Genomic DNA, 16,405 nt, shown 5'->3' with positions numbered 1-16,405 from the left:
GGGCGTAAGTTTGTATTTAAAGGGGTTCAAGATTAAATTTTGTCATTTTATAGGTTTGTCGCGTGTTACTCACAAATCCAGAATATAGAAAAGGAAAGTTAAAAATGTACTTACGTATGTGAGTATAGTGCTCTTATTGTAGAACGACGTTTCAGAGATTGACTATCTCTTTCCTCAGGTTCGTATAAAAACTAAGTACTTGGCATAGTACTGCGTCAAAAATGTAATATGAGGATTGTGGTTAAGGGTTGGTTAGGGTACATTTAAAATATTAAGTTTTTGCTATTAGAAGTACGTAAAAACCAAGTCGTTCCCTAATAAAACTTGTACAGTAGACCTATTCACAGGTAAAAAAGTTTAAAAAGTTAAAATTCTAAAAAACCTGCATAAATCACAATGCAACCTGCAGGTTTGGCCTTTCCTACCCAACTGTGCTTATCTATCCACATGAAGGTCAATTCTCAACGAATATTTCCCCTCCCCTTAATTTTCTCGTTTCCCCTTATTACGTCACAAATCCAACGTGAATTCACGTTCCTCTCTTGCAGCTCTTCTACAATAAGAGCACTATACTCACATACGTAAGTACATTTTTAACTTTCCTTTTCTATATTTTAAATTTTGTCGTGGCATTGGGATGTGGGATGTATTATGATATGCCAGCTCCTGTTTGTAGGACTATAGTGGAACCCTGATCTTCAGTTCCTGGATTTTACGTCTTCCCGCATCATACATTCAATCTTTACAGTCCTAGCATAGAGAATGTTATAAAATTTTCCTCAATTTTACATTTTCATGTATTTTAAGTTTTTTCAGCTTAGTTCCCTCAAAAACATAAAATTGAAGTTCCACTGTGTGGAAAAAAACTAAATGTATGTGGGACTAGGTTTCTAGTTGATAATCACACTTCCCAAGTGTCATATCCTGGATACACAAGATTATGGTAACCAAACAACATCTAGCCAACCTCCATGACAGAACAGTTATCACAGCATGCCATGACGTCAGGGGTCCTGAGTTCAATTCCCGGATGGGCATGGGTGTTTTTGTGATTGTCTCTTCGTGAAAAGTGGCAGAAGAGGGAAGTAAAATAATCCAAAGCAAACCAAACAGCATCTACCAGTTCATGAGATTGAGTGTTTTGTTTTAAAACAGCCTTATGCACTGATAAGCTAATCAGGACTGGGCCTACAGTTTAAATTGTGATCCAGACCACTATGTCCCTTCACCTGGTATTGAACCCAGGGCCCTTTGCCGAAAGGACCATAAATTGGGTGTTGGGAATGTGTAGATAAATCATTGCTGATGAATATAATAGGTATTTATCGAAAAATTTGAGGGAGAAACTTTCAGTTTAACATGTTATGTTGATGATGCAAGCTATGCAATATGTAGTGGAAACTCAGTTTTATGTTTTTCAGAGGACAAGGTGAAAAAAATGTAAAATGCAGGAAAATGTAAAATCTGTGAAAAGATTATAGAATTGTTCTGTATTGGGACCATGAAGATCGAATGTATAATGCACGAGAATATAAAACCTGGGAACATTAAATAAGGTTTCAACTGTGTGTATATTGAACCCAGGATCCTTTGATTATAAGGCAACGACTTTACCAATGATCAATATTATTTCATGTTTTGGTACAAGAAAAACATGGTAGCAAATTACTATGCCGAAATGAAGTAAAGGTATAGTGTAAAGTGTTCCCCTGTGCTTAGCACCACGCCATGAAGGCGTATAGGGGTGCGGGGTAACGCCCCACACTTCCTTGATCCGGTCGTGAGTGGGGGTGATGTGATCAGCACCACGCCCCTGACTGCCTTTACCCCCCAGGGTTTCCCCCAGGTACCCATGTTATTCGATGCTGGGTGGGCGCTGGGTCCGCTTCCAACGTTAGAAAAGTTCCCGGATTTGAACCGGCCAGGGGATCGAACCCGGGACCTTTAGCATGATAGTCAGACGCGTTACCGACTGAGCCACCGCGAAATGAAGTACTCACTTATATGCAAACATCCTCTTGGGATGACAGTGGTTATTGAAATTAATGCACTGCTCACAAAAAGTTTTGAATATTTTTATATTAGGCACAAAAGTTTGTAATATTGTTCTATTAGGTACACAAAGTTTGTAATATTGTTATATTAGGCAATAGGTAGGGACGTGAAGTTTTAGTTTTATTTTCCCATAAATTTCGATGTTATTTTTTACTCCAATTCGGTGTTATTTTTCACAGTTTAGGGCAAAATTTGGTGTTATTAATTTAAAATCTGTGTTATACATTTTTGCTGTTACTTCTATGCTTAGGATTTTCACATTGCTTTAGTTCTGCAAAATTGAGACAAATTTTAGTTTTAATGACCAAAAAGAAAATTAAAGCTTACCTTTGTGAGAAATGACCAAATTTTTTCCACTTGGAAAACTATTTAATCTCATCAGCCAATATATATGAAATGTCTATTGAATGGTATCACCCAAATCTTTGAAAACAGTCATAGTTATCACATTTCCCTAATAATGCCAAGAATATCTCTCTGCGACCTCAAAACACCATTTTCTTTACACACACAAACACATGCCCCCTAACCCTCTTCCCTGCAACGCAACAGGTGCTCCTCCCTGAAAATTTTCCTATTCCTAGGAAACTTTCTTTCTGGGAAGATCCCCCCCCCCCCCCCAGCAAATTTCATTTCAGGAGGAGGTCAAAGCATTGTCAGTCATTTCTGCGCCAAACTGCAATAAATGAAGCGTGACTATCTCTCTTGAATCTAACTTTCACCAGTTAGACTAGAAACGACAGATGAAATAACACCTCAGGTAGTTCTTTTTGAACATAAGAAGTGTTATCTCTAGTTTATAATGCATATTTCGCGGCATTTTTTGCATTAAAGTGCAACATTCGCTGTTATTCTGAAATATGGCATAATTCACGTTATTTCACAATTTCGAAACACCGAAAATTTTAAACACTTTATTTTGCTTTCCTCAAATTTTTAGTGTTATCGTTAAAACGAAAATTTCACATCCCTAGCAATAGGTGATAGGCATGGTTTCATATGTCAGCGAAAACATGAGTACATCCAGCAGACAGTCAGATACCATGTGTTGTTGAATTCCAAGGCCTTGCCTATCATCTATTGCCTAATATAACAATATTCCAAACTTTTTGTGAGGATTGTATAATGTCTTTAAAAAACAATTTCACGGATAAGTGAGGATTTTAGTGTAATAACAAAGTTGTTATAACAATGTTAAATTGCTCGTCATTCATATTCGTTCAGCCCTATTTCAAAGCTACGGTAAAAACATATTGTAAATAAGTTGCTACAACTAACCCCATACTAATTCTACCTTGTTTACGGAGTAGGGGGTTTTCATGTACATATGTTTAACATAATGCAAGGGAAGAAAATGCCAGAGCTTAAAACAAAACATTTATAATGCCTTACAATACAAAATACATTTTTTTAGCATAATTATTATCAATTTTGAGTGCACAAAATACAGTTCTGTAGCCTGACGTAACCAGCTCCCACTAGGTTAGATCTGAGGATGAGTTTTAATTTATTTTGTTCAATGGTTGTGATTTGGCAATTACAAAAACTGTAGCTATAGGTTTAATTGCAAGTAACAGGGGCAGTGAAGATGTGACGCTTCTATTCATAAATCAACCACCAATTGGGGAGTGTAAATATAATCAAAACTTAAATAAGAAATAAGAAATGCTAATATTAGTTCGATTCATCACCCCACAGAGAGCGTAGGAATGCTGAAACATGCTGAGTAGAAGCTTCATACTAATAATTCTAATGATCATTACAGCATCAATTTATTTTTAATGCTTACTTTATAACATTTAACCTTTCTGATTGCAAATTAACTATAGTAACTGGATCAGATTAACCAAAAATAATTATTTATTAAATTTTAAAAAATAATTTAAACTTAATTAATACTTTCCTTTTGCTCAATGAATTCAGTTGTAATTGAATTCAGTTCAGCAAAAGTAGTTCCCTTGAAATTCTAAAATTCATAACAGTTGTTTTTCAAACTTTGTGTAGAGTTTATAAGTTTTTATTATAACTGATACCTTGTTTTTGTCTGTCCTTTCATTTTCCAGCAAGATTTTTGTGGATATGGTAAATTTCAATCAAGCATGTGATTTGTGGATGAGGGGTAGATGTTTGAAACAAAAAAATTGCTTGTTTATTTTATGTATTTTTTGATGAAATTAACTTTTCTTGTAGTTCTTTTGTTGTTTTTTTAATGCTTATTTTGTATATAAACTTCATGAATGTGCCATAGCATTAATTTTTTATACATATAAAGAGCTTGTATTCCCCCCAAAAGTATTTTGTTCCTTCCATACAAGACTATATTTGATTTTTCTTTTTTTGATTCCTGCCACATAACCTGGCCACATAAGTTTCTTATATTTGTTAAACAACAATAGTAAACATATTCATTTTAACTATATGATGCAAACAAAATGATGCCACATTTTATTGCTGTTTGGGCCACAACCTTTCTGAGCTGAAGTTGAACTTAAAACATAATTTGCGTTTGCTTCTTGCAGACTACACTTTTACAGACCTGCAACTTCCATACTATCATTTCAAATATACATCCCCAGTTGAGGCACATTTTTCAGATCACACTTTAAACTCTAGGTCCATTTCCGATTAACTTACGTGATTATATGGAACAACAGGAATTAAGTCAAGTACTTGATTATAGTGGACTTACATTTTATATCTGTCTATTATACCTTGTATACAATGCAGTTTTCTTTATTCAGAATTCTTCTTGTATGTACCTATTGCTTACATTGTAGAACTTTGCGTGTAACTTACTGTTGTAACAAGCAAGTTAAAACGGGATGGACTATATCGGAAATTTGGTATCGCAGTATATAGTCAAGAAAATATTGTCACAAATGATACTATATATTTTTTCTGTATCGTGATATTGGCGATATATCATTTCCATGATATATATTGCCAAATATTGTGATGATATATCGCTGACATGATATATATTGCCAAAATATGATGATATATCACCTACATCGCTAAATATCATGATGATATATCGTCTAGTTGATATCACCTGAACAATATTTTTTAAATATCATGCTATAGTGCCCAACACTAGTAAAAACCTTTTTTGATGTAACTTTTTAGGACAATATATACTCCCTTCCTTAGGAGACACTTGTCACTTGTAAAAGAAACCTTCAGAATTAAATACAACCCCTTGTACGGGAGGGACACAAGAAGCTGCAAATGTCATTGTCGCTTGAGTGTAACTCGGACTGGGATATTTTCTCAATATCATATAGTCTCTGTCTATTGGTCAAGTATGTGTAGTGAAAGCTTTTTACAGCCTAGAGAGGCCCTTGCACTTCGGTCTGAGATCCTCCTAAAGAGTATTGTATTCACTGCACATTCCATGGCTGGCATAGATCAGATACAAGCACCATGCAGACTTTGGACATGCTGAATTGTGTAGTGTGCAAAGTTTAGTTTCAGCACTTGGCAAATGCACTAACTTAATATAAATTTTTTGGGGACACTGTTGGCATAAACACTATTTTATATTTATATAATATCTGTCCCTTTATGTGAATTTGTGGGGGCAGAAAGTGCCTTGTCCCCCTGAAGTATGTGCCTATGCTTGGAGGAATGTGTTGCCTGTAATACGAACACCTACCCAGCAAATAGCAACATTTCATTTCCTTTATAGTGTACATTGCATACTTTTGTCTCCGTACCAGCATTATTTTTCAATAAATTCTTCCTTACATCATTCTAGGTCTTTCAAATCCTCTTAATTTTACCCAAATCACCTAACACCTTACTTTTTGGGGTGATACTTGCTCTTGAGATTCAGCCATTTTTGCTTAGCAAAAGGTTTTGTACAAAAAAAAGAGAAGAGGCTTCATATTTTTTTGCTTGTATTCATTTTTGAATGTTTTTTGATTTTTCTGTAGGTGTCTCTGGTTTCATTTGGAACTTATGTGTTGGTAGATGAGAAGAATGTGCTTGACGCTGAAAAGGCTTTTGTTTCACTTACCTTATTCAATATTATACGCATGCCACTTAATGTGCTCCCCATGCTCATTGTCTTCATGGTTCAGGTAAGGTGGCATTGCTGTTGCGATGCTCATGTAATCATATTTCTCCTCAGTAGGTGCGTGTCTTTTCTTCCGCAAAACTGTAAGTACCTTGAGTTATTTTTATTGGCAGGCATGGTTGATGCTGCAATCTCTTCTGAATTAAGGTACGGAATTCCTTATTACTGTTTGTTTTGTCTTCGTCTTTGCTCTCTCTCTCTCTCTCTCTCTCTCTTTTGCTTCCAGCTTGCGTGGATGTATCTGTACTGTATTCTGTTGCTCACACCTGTATGCACGAGAGCTATTTTTCTTGTAGTGGCAACACTGTTGGTGTATGCTTGTCAGTTGTTGCTGAGACAAAAGATGATCGGGTCTTGTTTAGTCTTGTACTACGGATCGTGTGTAGGTTTTTGGTGCTGAATAGTTATAAGTGAAGTGTGTGTATAATACCACCCTGAACAATGTTGATGTGGTCTTTTGTGCCTAAGAGCAGGATGCAAATGGTCATGAAGGTAACGTGACGTAATAGTCTGCATTCACTGTAACACCTTGTCGAACACTACGTGCAAGGATAACCCCTTCAGTTCATGTGCTGATTCATTACATGTCAAACGCCGACCATTCTCCAACAGTCTGCGAAGTGCATCAAGGTGGTGTGGATCTGTTGCCGTGTGAGGATGCTCACCACCATGTTCTTTCGCAGCTGATTCACGACCACTTTCAAATGCCTTGGCCCATGTGGCTTCGTTACGATACCATAAAGCGTGGTGCCCACATGCCTTGCGTAAGCTCTTGTGAATTTGCCATGCATTCCTTCCATGGGCAACCTGAAATTTGATTAATATTCGCTGTTCTTCACGCGTGAAGGGTGGTATTATACACATACTTCACTTTAATGTCTTCTAACTACCACACAGCAGTACTATTCAGCACCAAACACCTACACACGATCCGTAGTACAAGACTAATCAAGGCCCGATTTTCTTTTCGTTCCAGCGACAGCTGACAAGCGTATGTCAACGGTGTTGCCACTAGAAGAGAAATGGACCTCGTAGTTGCAAAATGTAAAGTTTAATTGTCTTTCCATGTGTAGCTATTAGCCACCATATCGGCACTGCACATTGGGTAGTGGATTCACGGTATCAGTTCCAGCATGTGTTTGTCATTTAATTTCTTGAGGTGTAAGGGATGACCTCGGAAGAAACCCAAATGCAAACCGTGTAGTACACTCTGGACTGCATATACTACATATTTTGTATGCTGACGAGGTGCTGGTCCTTGGACTCACAGAATGGAGTGGGAGTTGTGTGTCCATATGGGTTTCTGATTCTCTCTTCATCGATTTCATCTAGTCACAGAGTGGTTAACATAGTGTGTAGGAGTTGCCTTTTTTTACTTTGAGCATCGGGTCTTAGGATATATTCATTGAGGTTTGTGGAATTTTTAAACCCTTTGCTCATTCTATCATGTTACTATTTACTAAGGAAGAGATATTACATGTTTTAAGTAATTATTATCCTCATTATTTATCTCCAATTTTTAGATTATTTTTATCTTTACTTGTTTTTCCAAATCATACTAGACATTGGCATTCTTTGTGGGCATCCTTTCATCGTCATCTTTGCTAGCCAAAACTGGTAGAAGACAAGTAAAAAATTTAATCATTTTATCACCATTCATCTCCGTAGTCACGATTAACTCGGGGGGGGGGGGGGGGGAGTAACGTAAACTAAATCAAATCAAACCATCAATTTGATCTCGTCATAATTCATCCTCATCATTGTGATTAGCCTAAAGAAGCAGGAAAATCATGTAAAACAAGAAAAATAAAAATAAACTATGCTGATCTCTGGGTTCCAATTGTGTAATGATGTTCACAAGTTGTACACAAGGATGGGAGCTGCAATGGTTCAGTTTGTAGGAACTGCCACATGTGAGACCTGGGTTTCATTTCCATTGTGGCTGGTTTGTTTCCAACCTTTTCCTGCACAAAGTGGCTCTGGGGTTCACCCAGCCTCAAATAAATGGTTACCTGGGGTTAAATGCAGCAAGTTCATGATAATCACATCACATCTGCAAATAGCCAAGATCATGAATGCATCCATATCCTCCTATCTAGGGCTATGCTATATCGATTTTGATCGAATATTGATATAGAGTATCGAAAATATCAATGATACCGATGATATAGATATCGACAATGCAGACACATCTAAATCTTTCAATTTGGAGTTTTAAGTGGCTTTCTCACAGATTTCTGAAGCGAGTTCCACACTGCCATGCATCAAATCGAACGTTCTTTTTTCTTATCAAAGCTCGACAAAGGGAGAGGCAATAATTTCCATCCTGCTTCCCTGGTAAGTGTGAGTACAGATATATTTGGACCTACAGGATCATGAGGTGATGGGGAAACTGAGCAGGGGCGAGTGTGAATCCTGTATTATTTTGTACTGTTTGCTGTTGCTGAATACCGCAACAGGATGCATGTACAGACCAACATGTATTTTGATACCGACAAATTTAAGATTGGCGGTATCGTATATTGACATATCAATATCGATATCAACATATTGACACCAATATTTTAAAAATATTGACTCAATATTGATATATCGAAATCTTGCACAGCCCTACTATCTACTCTCATGGTAGGATACAATGAGGAAGAGATCTTGCTTCATCTTCACTTACCAAGGATGTGGAGTGTATTTAGAATACAATAAATTCACTCTAATTATCCTATGCTGGACCATACTTAAATTTCAGAGCTTCCATGAGAGATTAAATCTGACACCACTAAGTGTAGGAGTGCTAAGCATATGGCTATACATAAGATCAGAATATTAAAATAGTGTTTATTTTATCACAAAACACATGGCTACCTCAACTATGACACTGATTCATTTTTGAGTTATGCCCTTTCCAATCTAAATGTTTTCTTCTCTAAATCCTAAAGTGCTTTTTTGAATGCAGTACTCCCACAAAAAATATGTCACTTTCAATAGTAATCACTAAGCATATATTCTGAGTGCATGAAGAATTGAGTAACAGTTTTGTTACAAAGAAGACAGCCATGGCTCATACACTTATTTTGTAACTGCTTAATTATCTGCTTTGTTTTTTCTTTTCTCGTAACTTTCGTATTTCCAATTAGTGTGAATGCTTGTAGATTTAGGTGCTTGATGTTTTTCTTTCTTCCAAAGCTGCTGGGCTGAATGTTTGTGTGTGTCACATGTCAATGTGAATGAGGTTTTAATTGTGGATCAGACCAATATATTATAGGTTCTGCCAACAATGGCCACGTTTAGTTCGTTGCACTGACACTGATTGTAGTGGTGTCAGACTGGTGCAAGGAAATGACGTTCAACCAAGTAGACAAATAGCATTGTTTAAGTTCAGAAGATTCAACAAATGCCTGTCTGTTGCTTGAACGTTCATTTGATTAGTTAGCATGCACCACGTGACCATACACCAGACACTACACCACTCGAGAACATAGTGCAAATGATGCAGATACCAAGAACACTATTTGATGCTATATGAACAAAGTAGACACGTAAGGTTTGCATCTAGACACGTGAGTGCAGAGAGAGAGTCAAGACGTGCAAACTAGATGGGGCTAATACTACCACTTCATTGCTTGGTGCTACAGCTCTTGGTGATCTGTAGTTCTCCCTTTTGCAATTAGAGTCCGTGCCTTTCTACTCCATTCTCAGACTCCCATTGTTTTCAAGTTGTCCTCTTCATGGTGCAGCCATCTCCCTCTTTGTCTTCTGACATGTTTTGTTCCCTCGGGGTTGTCCTTCACCACCACATAGCGTCTCATGTTGTTCCCGTTAGTTCGTCTGTTCTGTTGAAATTATGCACAAAGTTCTTCTGCAAACTCGTGTAGGTGTTCAAGTGCTGATATTTCCTTTGAAGGTTGCAGCTTCAGTTTTCATCCTGAGCTTTGGTGTTTGTGAGTATCGCTTCATCAATTTCATCTATTCATCACTCATTGTCACAGTAAGTGAACTATGGCAGAAGAGTGATGTAAAATAAGAAAATTTCGCCATATTTAGAAATCTCACGAAGACTGACTTATACAGGGTGTCCAAAAGTCATGCAACTGACATTTTGAACATACATATAGCTTGTGCACAAAAAACGACAGAACATGAAATTTACTGAGTATTAACTTTGTCTGTGTGAATATTTATGAAATAATAAACAAGAAAATTATGCTCCATAAACATTCAGTATGGGGGAAAATTTACTAAGGTGTAAAAATGTTTTTGGTATGATGCAAAAGGAAACATGAATAAAAGAGAGCCATGTGGTAGCTTGCAATAATTTTCGATGTATTTCAGTGGATATTTATTGAATTGTTAAAAGAACAATCAATTTTTACGCATTTCGTGCATTACAGGATGATTTATGGGGTTAATTATGACATATTCATAAGAACGTATGCACTGGTAAAATTGTTCATGTCAGAAGGCAGTAGCATGTGTGTCTAACACCTGTATATGTTATTCCATCACTGCAAGATGAAAGAAATGTACAATAAATTTCAAATCTTTTCTTTCATCTTGGCATTGATGGAATAACATATCCAGGTGTCGGGCACACATGCTACTTCCTTCTGACATGACCAATATTGCCAGTACACGTCGTAATTTTTTAAAAAACTTAAGTTTTTATGAATGTCATAATTAACCCCATAAATCATCCTGTAATGCACAAAATGCGTAAAACTTGATTGTTCTTCCATCAATTCAATAAATACCCACGGAGACTATCGAAAATTATTACAAGCTACTCCATACTCTTTTTACTTCGCACAAAAACATTTTTACACCTTAGTAAACTTTTTGTCATACTGAGCATTCATGAAAAGAGTGATTTTTCTTGTTTATTATTTAAAAAATATCCACATAGGCAAAGTTACTACTCAGTGTAAATTTCATGTCTACTGCTTTTTGTACAAAAGTTATGTACATTCAAAATCTCGGTTGCATGTCTTTTTGGACACCCTGGGGAATGAGGCAGCAACAGTTCATCAATTGTTAATCTCAACAATGAGGATTATTCACAATTAGATGAAATTGATGGCCAGACGCTCACAGATGTGTATTGATGAATTCATAATACTGTTATATGTATGTGTGAAAGAGGGGAACAGCTTATGTAGTACTAGACTGAAATAAAGAGCATATATTGTGCTGCCATGCTTGCCACTATGTATAGATTTAAGTGTACTGCTTATCCGTACAAGAGGGAGTGCATACAAATATACCTTTATGGTAAGTAATCCTGCCGGTAAGTCATTAAACAGTAACTTTTAATACCTTGAGAGTGTTGTTTGAAGGGAAACCGTAATTACAGTTAAAAAAAGAAGCAATCGTTTCTGATTTCTTTCTTCCATTTTTTTAGGTTTCTTTAGTATCTTTTGCCACATATGTTCTCTCCCGTGAAGATAATATACTGGATTCTCAAACTGCATTCGTCTCCCTCTCTCTGTTCAATATTCTAAGGTTTCCCCTGTCAATGCTGCCTATGTTGATCTCAAATATGGTCCAGGTGAGAGTTTAGTTAATAATTTTATCAGTGTTTTTTTTTTATTTCTATGATATAAATTTTATGTACCATATTTGTCTGCATAATATGACAATTTCTTTCATTGTGGAAGTTTTGACATAAATACTGCATGGGTTGTCTATGCAGACATGAAAAGTTTATGATAATAATATTCTTGTGAGTTTCAGGGAATTATTGTATATTTGTGTAAGAGATGATCAATTCCCATCCTAGAGAGACAAAACTTCACAAATATTCAAAGCATCTTGATTAGAATTGTGTCTTTTACTAGTTTAATGTGTGTCCTTTAATTACAGAGAAATGTAGTACTCATGTTTTCCGCGAAGCTGTTTTCAGTTTGTTCTATTAATTTTCGTGGCCACTGCCACCATCCTCGTTGGAACTTGTTGCATTGTTGCTTGCAAGCTTGTAATTATTTACTACCACATCTCTCATTTCCCAAAATATGAAAGGTTGTCCTTTAATCGTAAAACTGTTTTGACGAAAATGGTAGTAGCTCCATCATTTATATCATATCAATAATAATAATAAAATAAAATTTTAAATTTCGATAAAAATTATGTGGCTGACTGAATACAGGTCAAATTTACATCAGGTATCAACTGTTGTTTACAAAATGACCTCAAGGGTGCAACACAGATCAAGTGAGCTTCACAACACCATTTTCATCATTTTTAAAGATGATGCCTCCTTCACACACTTACACCAGTGAAGAGTAGTTGTTTCTTGCCCTCTGGATGCCTAAAAATTGTATCAATTCTCTGTCAAGTGATAATTCAATATCTCTATACATTATTACCACACCAGCGCGTTTACGAGTGGAGGGAGAAGTATGACAATGGCTTCAGTTCGCAGGCAGATAAGTGTACAGGCATTCGCAATGGGTCATAAGTAACATATATATCTGCACTCTCTTTTTTTTTACTGGAGATAAACTCACAACACAAGAATGTAACTAAATACCTGTTACTGTAAAGACGGCTCCACTTTTTGTAACTTGGAGAGAACTGATTTATTTGTAGAAGGTTGTGTACATAAGCCCAGTTTGACTATTTTGCATATTAAAGAAAGTGCATTCATACAATACTGAATTACCTGCAGACAAATATGGTACATGGTTTTTAGCTCCAGAAGTAAAGGATTTATATTTAGGATATTGCTTTATTTGAATTGTATAAAAGTTAAATTATAAATGTATAAACTCCATTGTTTTTTGTGGGTAAAAGAAGGAAATGGGATATTGAATGAGAGTTGGCTTTTGCATATTTACAGACTTTATTTTATAGGACAGGATGCTTGTAATTATTGACAGTTTTAACATCAAGATTGTTGGTCTGAAAATCATTTACTTTTAATTGGGGATGGCAAAATCCAGATCCTAAAATATGTAGGTTTCAGATGGATCCAAGAACCTGATCTTCAATTCTGGATCCTAGTACCTGATTTTTGGTTCTGAATGCAGGCACCAGACTTTTTAGATCCAGATCAAGATATTTTTGCACTGGGTAATATAGATTCAAAAAAATATGCCCCCTCTACTTTTAGTGTAGGATTGATCATTACTATTTACTAGGGATACGCAAATTAATAAATACTATTGGTATTGGCTGATATACCCACATTGCTTTATTGATAAAATTACTGATGTTACCATAATGTATATCTAATAAATAGCCTGTAGTTTAGTGCAAATTATTGGTAGAACATTTGTATCTTAAATTTTATATCTGTGATTGATCTGTGCTGCCAAAATTTCATGTCAGTTCATCCCTATTAATTGCATTAGAAAACTTGAATATTTGCAATGATGAATGAGAAGTTGTAGGCAGTAATGATTTATGAACTGTTGAAAAAATTGTTCTCTATATAGAATGGGATGCATAAATATATCAAGGAATTGTCTGCCACTTTTAATCTTTAAACCGTGGCTCGACAGCCCTGGAAGAGCCTTGGCTTATCTCTGGACTGCCAGTCTCCCTCCCACAATCCTACTTAGAGGTATGGAGTTCTTCAACCGGTAACGGAGTGATGTGGGGTCAGCACGTCAAACTCCCAGCCGTTATAGGAGATATCGTTGACCGGATTACGCTACTCACTCGTAGCTCCCCAATTTCCTCACGATGGTGGGTTTCCACCGGTCCTATATGCAGGCCGAACACCTAGAGACTGAACCCAGGTGACTCGAAGCCATGTCGACCCATGGGCAGAGCCCAAAGCACAGTCCCTTAGACCTCACGACCACGGAGGAGGACTAATTGTCTGCCACTACTTTCATTATTGTTTCTCGTATGTCGTACATGTTTTAGAGAATAAGAGGGGTGACTTATAATTTTTAAAGTTTTTTCAGTACCTGTAATATGGACACCTTTTACGTATACGAGTGATGATATGTTCCTCTAAATGTCTATGAAACTATCAGGTAGCAAATGTTTGTTGTTGAATATGATAGTTATATCTGTGTTCATCGTAAGGGCAGGGGGCGTGGTTTCCTTCAAAAAGCACGAGCAGTTGAGTGGATGGGAGATATATGTAGAATTTTGCTTATGGAAGTATATTTTTTTACGTACTTAAACATGAAAGTAGCCAACCTCCTTGGCAAAATTGTTAGCACAGCATGGTGCAATGCCAAGGTTTCCAGGTTAGCATTTTCATTATCCATCAGAAATAAATGGAAATCTAAACACATTTTGATATTATTTTAGCAGACATATTCCAACTTCTAACGTAATACTCAGGCCTCCTGGCATCATAACATGCTGTGCTAACCACGTCTCCACGGAGGTCAGCTCAAAATGAAGAACTGCTTGCAATTGTCACATGGGGAGAAACATGTAATGTATGAACATGAAATACATTAGACTTTTTTTTAATTCAAGCACATTTTGACATTTGAAATACAAGGGTCACTATTTATATTTTGAGCCTAACAATGGAAAAACAGGAATTTGGCATTGAAAACTGCTTTATTGTTTTTCGAAGTATTCTCCTTTATGGTCAATACACTTTTGCATTCGTTCGAACCATTTGTCAAAGCAGTTTTTTCAATCTTCTTGAGACACCTCCATAATATGGTTTTTGAACGCATCAACGGCATCTTCCGCCGACGAAAATCGTTGTCCACGCAATTTATTCTTGACATTCGGGAACAAGAAGAAGTCATTGGGTGCCAAATCAGGACTGTACGGCGGATGACCCATCAATTCGATTTTTTGATTGTTCATAAAGTCTGTTGTTGGACTAGATGTGTGACAGCTGGCATTGTCTTGATGAAGAATGATCCGACGGCGTTTGTCTATTTTCCGTATTTGACCAAAGACCTCTGGCAAACAAATTGTTGTGTACCATTCAGAGAAACTATTGACAAAACATTTGAAGTACGTTATGGTCAATAATGCCAGACGATTCTGTGCAAACGTCAAATCGCGCCTAACTTCAATCAGTGTTGCCAAGGCTCAAAATATAAATAGTGACCCTCGTAAGCGCACACTTATGCCAAACTGTGCACCCTTCCCTTAAAAGTTTATTCAATCACCGTTGTATATTACAAGCAAGATTTAGTATATTAGTTTGCAAATTTGTTGCTATTCATTCAAGCATACAAATGCAGCTTGCTTTTGAAATTAATCTTATGCATTTTTTTTATGAAATGTGCTTTACAAATCATATTTATGTAAACTGTTTGAAAAAAGTTGTTGAATCTTTAATCAAGCTGTTTCCAATTTTAGGCTAGTGTGTCAATCAAGAGGTTGAACAGGTACATGAACTGTGAAGAATTGGACCCTAAAAATGTGTCACATGATCAAACTGAAAGTAAGTACAGTATATCTACTATCGTGGACTTTTTTTTTTTTTTTAATTCAAACTTGGATAATTTGAAATTCAAACAGATGTTAATCCCCTTAAAATCATCTTTAATGATACGCTTTTTTGTTAATTTGATTTTTTTTTCATGTCCCCTTTGATTTCAAATAAAAAAAAGTCAACTGGATTTAGTATTGTAAATGTCACATTTATTCTCATTATAAGAGGCAGTGTTGCCACATGAAGCAAAATTTCAAGCTCGTTTAATTGTGAAACACAAATACAGAAGAAACCCCAATTTGACATTATCGAATTTAACATTTTCCCACCTTATACATTCCATCTTCATGGTCCAAATTGAGCAAAATGTTACAAAATTTCCCCGTGTTGTAAGTTTTTCCATCTTGGTCTCCTGAAAAATGTAAATTGGAAGTTCACCTGTATTTACTTTTTTGCCATGTATTATATTTCCTCCAGTACAAGTAATAATTAAATTTTGCTTAGGATCATTCAATACCTTTTAAAATTCTTCTAGTAACATGGAGTTTGTACGAATACACTAAATATTAACTGCTGTTACGTCTTCCTCGATATCATAGTGATAATGTTGTCTTGTAATCAAGGGGTTCGGGGTTTGACACCTTCTGAAGAAACATAGTGGTTCAGTTCCTGCTTGAAACTGTAATCCTGTCCAGTAACCTATCTGTGCATCAAGTAGACTTAAATTCCAAAAAGATTAACTGCTGTTATAAAAATGTTCATATTTCTTTTTTTCCTTTTTTTTTTTTTTTTTTTTTCAAAATTGCCATTTTATATCCAATTTTTAGTGAGATAATGAATCCAATTCTTTTTATTGTGAATTAATGTTTTCTTGTGGTTCAATGGAAATAATAACACATAATTGATGAGCT

At 36.0% G+C, this 16,405-nt stretch overlaps 1 protein-coding gene across 14 annotated transcripts in view; it reads left to right on the top strand.

The window, feature by feature from the left end:
• Positions 1-16,405, top strand: part of MRP (Multidrug-Resistance like Protein 1) — a 212,893-nt gene that overhangs the window by 86,740 nt on the left and 109,748 nt on the right. For 8 of the 14 annotated variants that reach the window (XM_083125086.1, XM_083125087.1, XM_083125081.1 and 5 more), the window contains 2 exons: positions 11,529-11,675; positions 15,419-15,503. In XM_083125086.1, the coding sequence (XP_082981212.1) occupies positions 11,529-11,675; positions 15,419-15,503 (232 nt within the window). Of the gene's footprint in view, positions 1-5,990; positions 6,138-11,528; positions 11,676-15,418; positions 15,504-16,405 lie in introns of all 14 variants that reach the window. The other 6 variants (XM_083125089.1, XM_083125084.1, XM_083125093.1 and 3 more) reach the window with 1 other exon arrangement.

Source organism: Lepisma saccharinum, chromosome 7 (assembly GCF_977018435.1).
Source record: "Lepisma saccharinum chromosome 7, izLepSacc3.1, whole genome shotgun sequence".
In the NCBI taxonomy this organism is placed as follows: Eukaryota; Metazoa; Arthropoda; class Insecta; order Zygentoma; family Lepismatidae; genus Lepisma; species Lepisma saccharinum.
Note: the sequence above shows the minus strand (reverse complement) of the source record. Positions and strands in the feature narration are given on the sequence as shown.